This window comes from Bubalus kerabau, chromosome 1 (assembly GCF_029407905.1).
Source record: "Bubalus kerabau isolate K-KA32 ecotype Philippines breed swamp buffalo chromosome 1, PCC_UOA_SB_1v2, whole genome shotgun sequence".
Lineage (NCBI taxonomy): Eukaryota > Metazoa > Chordata > Mammalia > Artiodactyla > Bovidae > Bubalus > Bubalus kerabau.
This window is the reverse complement of record NC_073624.1, coordinates 66,794,402-66,802,605: the sequence shown is the minus strand read 5'-3', so window position 1 is coordinate 66,802,605 and position 8,204 is coordinate 66,794,402. Positions and strand designations below refer to the sequence as shown.

Below are 8,204 nucleotides of genomic sequence, written 5' to 3'. Positions count from 1 at the left end.
GTCCACTTTTGGAGACCTGGGAGTTTCACGCCCTCTATTTCTTATCTCATGAGTCAGTGAAGTTGTCAGCAGAAATGCTGCACACCTGAGAGATGCAGACAGAGAAAGAAAGTAGGGGAAGCAGGGGGCCTAGATTTGCACTTGGTAGTGAGGAAGAGATGGAGACATCTAACCAGGCCACCGACCACTGGCATACTATGGAGCTGGCCCGTGTGAGTGGCAGCCCTCTCTCTGGGCATGACCAAAGCTAGAGGTCTTTTCTGAGAAATGGCTGGCAGGTATGGCGATGGAGTCTGCAGCACACTGTAGGGAGAGTGCAGCAGGAGGATCCCCATGGTGGGGTAACTCTGTATGTACCCTGTGGCTTTTGGGATATAAAGGGGGAGAAGGAACAGAAATGGACAGATAAGGAAAAGGAGGGAGACTAGCACTGCAATTGCTTCAGTCCTGGCCAGGCCAGAAGGCTTTGCTTCACTGTCCTGGTCTCTCCTGCATACTCCAGATTCACTGCCACTGCCCTGACTGTGAAGCACAGAAAGGGATCAGGGAACATGCCCTCCATCCTAGGAGAACACCAAGTCTCCTCTACTGAGCCCCCCACCCCCAAAGAAAAAAAAATTGATGGTTTGATGGTCCAGTTCTTTATTTAGAAACCTGATTGTTCTAGAACATGGTAGGTGGGTCTGTAGCCTACCCTTTTCATGGGATTGTGTCAGAGGTGGTAGGCAACTTTCTTCCCATTTTCTCAGCAACAGAGAGAAGGTGCTTCCACTCAGAAGCACAGATTTGTAGGGAACAGTGTGGAAAGGGAAAGGGGCAGGACATCTCAAGCTGATCTGGGGGAAGCAGGGAGGTGACTCTCAACAGGAGTGGGGCAGGGGTGGGGGGGCCTACCTCTTAGGGCCTGCTGACTGGCCCCACTCTTCTCACCCTGCCTGCTCTACTCAAAAGATTTCAAAATGCTCGTTAGGGAGGGGAAAGGAACCCACAAGCTGAGGGATGACAGCAGGGGAAGCCAGGAGGGAAGGAACAGGGTGTGGGGAGAACCAGGGACAGCAGATCACATAGGCCTGGGAGGTCTCCAGGTCTCAGCAGTAGCAGCAGCACTTGCCCCACAGCCCCTCCACACCCCAGGAGGGTCTCAGGATCCACAGCTCACAGCTCAGCTCTCTGCTGTTTTGCCTTCAGGGCCCTGGGGGTTGTGGGGGACAGAGGCAGGGCCAGTCTAGAAGACTCTGGACTCTTTGGCAAGCTGATGGTGGTGGTCTCAGAAGTCAAATTCATCCAGGTCCCCAGTGCCCTCCCCGCCTGGGGAGCCCCACACCCGGCGGTAATTGCTCTCCAGCTCTTTCTGCCGCTGCCGCTCTTTCTGCGCCTCTTCAGCTCCCTGCACCTGAGGGAAGGCCACACGGTGGGGTGGGGAGGTGGGATAAGCAGAGGCTGTAGCAGACACTGGAGGATGGGGGTAGGGGTGCGGGCGGGTAGTTGGTGGTAGGGAGGCAGGAGCCAGCACTCACACAGGTGACTTGTAGCGCTCTTGCTGAGGGCTCAACACCCAGAACTGATAGCCTCATCTTATAGATGAGGAAACTGAGGCTCCAATAGAGGTGAGGCTGGGGGGTGCCTTGAGGACTCTGAACCTCACCCTCAACCCCTCAGCCTGCTGGGGGACAGGGAAAGCGGGAAGTCCAGGACTCAGGGGCGGGGTGACTCTCACCAAGATATTGAAGAAAATCTCCTTGAGGTTTTTTGTGTCCTCATCAGTCAGCCAACGTGCATCCTCCTCAGTCCCTTCTGTCCCTGGTCGGACAATTTTGATCTCAATTTTCCCTGGAAAGGGGTGGGATGGGCAGTGAGAGGAGAGGCCAGGTGGCAGCTCCAGTGCAGGTCTTCTGCCCCTGGGTCCCCAGCCTAAGTCCCCAGCCCCTCCACTTCTAGCAGCAAGCCCTTCCAACAGCTCTGAATCCAGCCCGCCCCCCAGGGCCCACCTTCGGCTGTGAGTCCCTCCCTCTCCAGCAGGTCTTTCACCAGCCCCTCGATTTGTTTCAGCTGTGGGTTTTCCCGTTTCATCTCGAGGACAGTCAGATCCTGATTGGGGCCTCCGTGACGGAGCTTGGTGACCCGGACCCGGACTCTGTGCTCAGGATCCTCCTCTTAGAGGGGGAGACACACAGGGAGACACAAAGCAGAGTCATGACTCCAGGGTTAGGGGCTGGGGTGCTCGCCTCTCCCTAAGCCATCAGTTGGTTTTGGCAAGTTATTCCCTCTCAAACAGGTATGTGAGTCAGGGTTCAGAATAAATTAGGACCCATCACCCCCCACCCCGTTCCAACCTATAAATCTCCCTCTACCGACTGCAGTTTCCTTTCTTCCCTTTGGACCCAGTAATTCTGCCCATCACCTACAGGAAAACAACAGTTTTCTGAAGCAAAAATCAGAGAAGTTGGGGCCTGCAGAGAAGTTTAAGAAGAAGGTTGGAAAACTTTGGTTTGGCACCCTACAGTGTTGGGACTTGAAAGGCATTTCAGTGTTGATAACAGAGATAGTAGGATGGAAGTATTGAAACTAGGACATTAGACCCAGAATGCCTGGTCTCCACACACACAGGACCCGTGGGACAGACAAGGGACACAGCAGGAAGGGAATGAGTCTGTCTAGGCAATTGGCTTATGAGTAGCTGGGCTGCCCATTCCTCTCTGCCAGCTGAGGGCACTCCCTGTGCAGTCCTAGGTGACAGGAGCATCTGTCACAGGTGTGTGGTCTTTGGCCTGCACACTCACGGTCACTCATTTAATATCTACTCATCAATCACAAGGTGCCGGCAAAGTGCTAGACACTGAATGCATAGAAGCAAGCCAGGAAACAGCCATGCCAGCGAGCCACACAGGCTCTGAAAGCTGCTTCTCAAATGGATCACTAGGAAGTAACCAGGCAAAGGGCTAGAGGTGTTGGGAAGCCCGAGAATGGTGTTCCAGAAAGAGTGAGAGGGTAAGCATTCTCAGAAGGGATAAAGGTTAGGGACCTTTATCCTGGCCATTTGTTCCTGTGTGACAGCCCTCACCTGTTGGTTGAGGGGGTGGGGGAGGCTTTTTGGAGACAACCCTCCTTTTTCGGTGCTTCTTCATCAGCTCTGGGCTCTGTTTTTCCTCCAGCCTTTTGATGAGTTTGTTGAGAGTGGATGTCAGGGCCAGGATAGCCCGATCGCGCTCTGACTCCTTCTTCAGCCCGTCTGGGTCTAGCTCTTTTTCTGTCTGGGAGGCCCAAGGTGGGGGTGGAGAGTCAGGGATCTGGGGAGTGAGGGGCCGTCCAAGCTCTACAAAGGAGTAATGGCTAAGTCTCATCCTTCTCACAGATCCCCTTCCCCACCGTCCCAGTTTTAATTAAGCAACTAGCAGTTCAGGGCTCCTGGCTGAATGCCCCTGGCAGGCGAGGCATGGCCCGGGTTCTCTCCCCACCCCTCGACCGGTCCTGCCTACCGGCGCAGGCAGCCAAGGAAGCTGGAAGCTGCAGGCGGGAGAGCAGAGCTCACCTCCTGGATGATGTTTTCCAGCTCCCGCTCCATGCCAGCCTTCACCTCTGCCCGGAGCCGCTCTCGGTCTGATGGGAGCAGTATACCTTCCAGTTCCTTCTCAAATTCTCCCAGCAACTGCCGTTCATCCTCATCTTCGTCTTCATCTTCATCATCCTCCTCTTCTTCCAGCTCGTTCTGCTGTTCTGGGTCGCCCTTTTCCTTCACCTCTGGTTCCCTGGAAGGGACTTCTGTAGCACTATCTCCAGGCTGCTCCTGGCCTGCGTTTGGCTTCCCCTGCATGGGTGAGGATCAGGAGAAAGAGAGAGATGGCAGATGGTTGGGGTTTCCATAGAGACAAACAGTGGGGGGCAGACAGCAGGGATGTGGTTTAGTTGGGGACTCATGAGGAGTAAAGGAAGTTGAGGCAGCTCTTTTGGCCCAGTTCAGGGGTGGTGTTCCAGGTGCCCCCAGCAGGGAGAAAGGTTCCATCCTTCCTGGGAGCAGGGCTCATACCTTTCTTGTTCCACCCTTCAGTTCCTCTATCAATCGAATCAAGTCTGCAGGACTCCGAATGACTTTGACCTGTACGTTGTTCTGAAAATCTGAGATGAAGGAATAGGAATAGATCATAAATTAATACTACTTTTACTTCCTAAGAAGAGGAGTTGAGGAAGTCAAGGAAGGACATGGTGGGACTACCTGTCTGGTCTGAGAGACAGCGGCCAGCATACCCCTCCAAAGAGCACTTAGGGAGCCTAAGGGGGCCTCACAGGTGAGAGAGAGAAGGATGCTAACAGGCTGCCAAGTCACCTGCTCTTTCACGCGCCACTGAGGCCTTCCTGGCAATCAACCTGGCTTTTAGGTCAACAGAAGAGATTCTGGGGCCAAGGGCTCCCCCTCCCTGAATCCTGTTCTCCCCACAAATACAAACCCTTTTTTGTCTACTCAGTTCCAGGGATTGTTTTGTCTACTCAGTTCCAGGGATTGTACTGTAAACTAGATTCATTCTCATTTAATCCTGTAACAGCCCTCTAATTTAGGGGTTATTGCCCACATGTTATGGGTGAGGAAATTGAGCTTGAGTGAAATTATCCAGGACTATAAAGTCAGGCAAGCAGTGGAACCACTATGTTCTGCTACCCCCCTAGAGAAGCACTTCTGTCTCTAAAAAGGAATCTGCTGCTGGCCTGGCTGCCCAGCCTCCCTCCTAGTGTCTAGGTCTATCCCCACGCCATGTTTGCCAACCTGAAAACACATGCAAGCAGTATAGGAGACGTGGAGAGTTCACTCACCATCGGGAGAGGTTGGCGGTGGGTCTGTGGCTTCAAGGTTTGGTTCCTGCTCCTGATGGGGAGAAAAGGGCAGAGTCAAGTACATGGGCTTCTGCATGCCAAATCCACACTCTTAAGGCACTGCCTCTGGGTATGGCCTTGCATCCCTAGATAAAAAGAGGTCATCTCATAATGAACCTCAGCTTGAGTGGCCCTCTGACCCAAAGCCCACGTTCAGCCTCCTCAGAGAAGTGGCTAGGAAGCTGGCTCTCACCTCGGCCTGTGTCTCCTCCCTTTCTGGGGGCTGTTCCTCTGGCTCATGAAGCATCTTCCAGAAATCTGATTCCTTACTGTTCTCCTTGGCTGGGCTTGCACCTAGAATACAGAAAACAAGAAGAAACCTGAAAGGAGAGATGGGATATGTTTCCCTCTTCTATTGTAAGGTGTTAGGGCCTGTAGTACTCCTTTCCCCACCCCCAAAAGTCAGGGCTGTTGGGCTGTTGAGGACAACACATCCCTGGGTGCACGGGACAGTAACATTGAAGAAAGGAAGAAGTGGAGACGTGTGTCATGGAACAGGTGACTCGAGGACCTACCTGCTTTCTTTGGTGGCACCACGCCAGGCTTGGTCTCACTCCACACTGGAGGGTCCGGGTCTTGCCGCCCCTCTATGGCCCTGTCTCCGTACTGCTTTGAGTCTACAGGAAGATAGCGTGTCAGCAGGACGGGGATACATTCTCAGCTCTTTGATACTTGATCTGCCTGTCCCTCCCTTTGTGTCTCCTTCCTCCCTGTCCTCTTTTAATTACTCACCAGCTTGCCTCTGAACGTAGGCCATGTACTCCTCAGGCTGCAGGGCGGGGTGGCAGAGAATGGCCTGGGGAGCAGCACTGGGTGGGGGCCGAAGGAGTGGGTGAGGGCAGAGCCGAGGAGTTCGAATGGTCAGCACGTAAGAACAGGACAAGGGCTCATCTACTCGATCAATGTAGTCCCCAGAGATACCAGCACCCTCATCACAGAGGAACTGCCAGGACAGGAGGATGAATAAATAGTAATCACCACCAACCATTACTGTTATTTCTTAAAACAGCTGTCTGCTATTAAGGACTGACAGTCTGTCAGGCACTGTGCTCTGTGCATTGTGTATATGGTGCTATGTATGCATTGTTAGTGTTTAGTTGCTACGTTGTATCTGACTATTTTGCAACCCTATGGACTGTAGCCTGACAGGCTCCTCCCTCCATGGGATTTCCCAGGCAAGAATACTGGAGTGGGTTGCCATTTCCTTTTCCAGGGGATCTTTCTGACCCAGGGATGGAACCCCCATCTTCTGCATTGGCAGGTGGATTCTTTACCACTAAGCCACCAGGGGAGCCCTTTACATGCATTAGCTCATTTAATTATCACGACAACCCAGGGAGGGAGGTAATAGTATCTCAACTCTGTGGCTTAAGATACTGGGGTTTGATATAGTTGAGGGACTTGTTCAGGCTGACCAGCTGGTAAGTGGTAAAAATACGAACTGAACTTGGGCAACTTAACTGTAGGTAACCAGCTGATTTGCTTCATGTTCTTGCTTTATGTAAATACAGTATGTACATACTTATACATATTTGATATATATTTTTATATGTATTTGAAATACGTATATTTTGTGTGTGTGTGCATGTGTGTATGATTTAAAAAAACTTTAAACAGTTCTAAGGTCTTTGTATTAATCAGAAAGAGAGTAAAGATATCAATTAATGTTAGCCTTTCATTAGTTAGGATTCACCACTGTAATTTCTGGGGCTTCCCTGGTGGCTCAGCAGTAAAGAATCCACCTGCCAATGCAAGAGATGTGGGTTTGATCTTTGGGTCAGGAAGATCCCCTGGAAGAGGAAATGGCAACCCACTCCAGTATTCTTGCCTGGGAAATTTCATGGACAGAGGAGCCTGGCAGGGCTGCATGGAGTTGCAAAGAGTTGGACATGACTGAGCACGCACACACACACACTCTGTAATTTCTAAAGTAACTGTTACAAGTAGAAGAGAGGTCCCACTTCTGAGTGGCAGCCCAAGAAGCTCTGCAGATCCACTCCCTAGTGAAATTCCATAACTGGTGAACACTTTTTTTTTTTTAACTCAGGCATTTAAAATCTCTGGAAATTTTCCTAAGGACATACAACAAATTAAGAAACATCTATTCAAGAAAATCCACTAAATCTTGAATAGTGAAAGTTTACAGTACTTGGGCCATGACCCTCCTCTTTCTCCAACCCTGACTTCACAGCTCAGGCAGATGCTCCATTCCAGGTGAGTAAGGTCCAAAAAATGGGGCTTCTATCCCCTCAGCATCCAGTCAAGAGATATGGTATGTCACCAGAGGGGCAGGACACCAATATTCCTCAATCCTCTCTAGTTACAAGTTGCAGAGAATACCTGCTGAATACGGTCAAGAGACGGAGGACTCCCTTCCTCCACTCAGCCCCACTTAGGACAGTGGCTGCACCTCAGGTGCAGAAGGATAGGAATACTGGGCCTTGATCACCCTCACCACAGATCACTAAAAGGGCAGAGGTTTCACAACAGGGATGAGAACTGAGAGGACCAGAGGCTATCACCCCTGCCCAGGTCTCTGCTCATAAAACAGGAGTGTCACTCTGACAGAACTGGGTCAGTGTCTCTGACATCAGCTCCAGAGCAGGGGCTTAGAGATTCTGCCAGGGAGAGAGGCAATCCATTAGAACAGAAAGCCCCAAAGCTCTTTCCAAATGAACTGACTTCTTGTGAAACAGTATGAGGAAGTTTAAGCCTAAGGGCACTTTCCAAAAAATGAAAAAAATTGGTGGTAAGCACTAAAGAAGAGGCTGGTATCATCAAAAGCAACCCTGGTACAGAAGCCCAAATTTAACTGGATCAGATTATGGAGCAACTTATGCCCCACATGTCAAAAACTACAGAGCAATTGGCTAGCAGTTAATGAGTATGAACAGCTGGGTATGATATCAGCAGAGGCAGACAGATTAACACATCAGCAAGAGAGACAGTCAAAGGGAGCCCTGCTGACACACCATCATCCACTGTGGCTGTGTGCATGCCCATGGCTATGCCCTCAGAGGAGCGACATCAGTGGCTTCATACTGCAAGAGGAGTAGGCCTCATTAAAATAGCTCAGCCAAGTCACAAAAGAAACAAGCAAATGACCAAAACAAGTCTCATGGTGGAGGCCAAGAATCAGTATCCAGACTTGCTCCAATATATTACCTAAAATATATTTTAGGTATATTTTAATATATTTTTGTTCACTTTTCAACAAAAAATTATAAGATATGCAAAGAAACAAAGTGTGACCCATACTTTGTCACAGGCAACAGAAAATGCCTGTGAGAGGACACAGATGTTAGATTTCAGAGAGAAACATTTTAAAGCAGTCATTATGA

The 8,204-nt window shown here is 50.6% G+C and overlaps 1 protein-coding gene across 2 annotated transcripts in view; it reads right to left on the bottom strand.

Moving 5' to 3' along the window:
- Positions 1–625: 625 nt before the first annotated feature.
- Positions 626–8,204, bottom strand: part of OS9 (OS9 endoplasmic reticulum lectin) — a 34,700-nt gene continuing 27,121 nt past the window's right edge. The window contains exons 6-15 of one of the 2 annotated variants that reach the window (XM_055578720.1): positions 5,596–5,806; positions 5,379–5,480; positions 5,057–5,157; positions 4,804–4,855; positions 4,025–4,113; positions 3,530–3,805; positions 3,062–3,251; positions 1,989–2,153; positions 1,718–1,830; positions 626–1,393 (exon numbers count right to left, since the gene is read on the bottom strand). In XM_055578720.1, coding sequence (XP_055434695.1) covers positions 1,268–1,393; positions 1,718–1,830; positions 1,989–2,153; positions 3,062–3,251; positions 3,530–3,805; positions 4,025–4,113; positions 4,804–4,855; positions 5,057–5,157; positions 5,379–5,480; positions 5,596–5,806 — 1,425 coding nt within the window. In that variant the 3' untranslated portion in view covers positions 626–1,267. The remainder of the gene's footprint in view (positions 1,394–1,717; positions 1,831–1,988; positions 2,154–3,061; positions 3,252–3,529; positions 3,806–4,024; positions 4,114–4,803; positions 4,856–5,056; positions 5,158–5,378; positions 5,481–5,595; positions 5,807–8,204) is intronic. The other variant, XM_055578729.1, reaches the window with a different exon arrangement.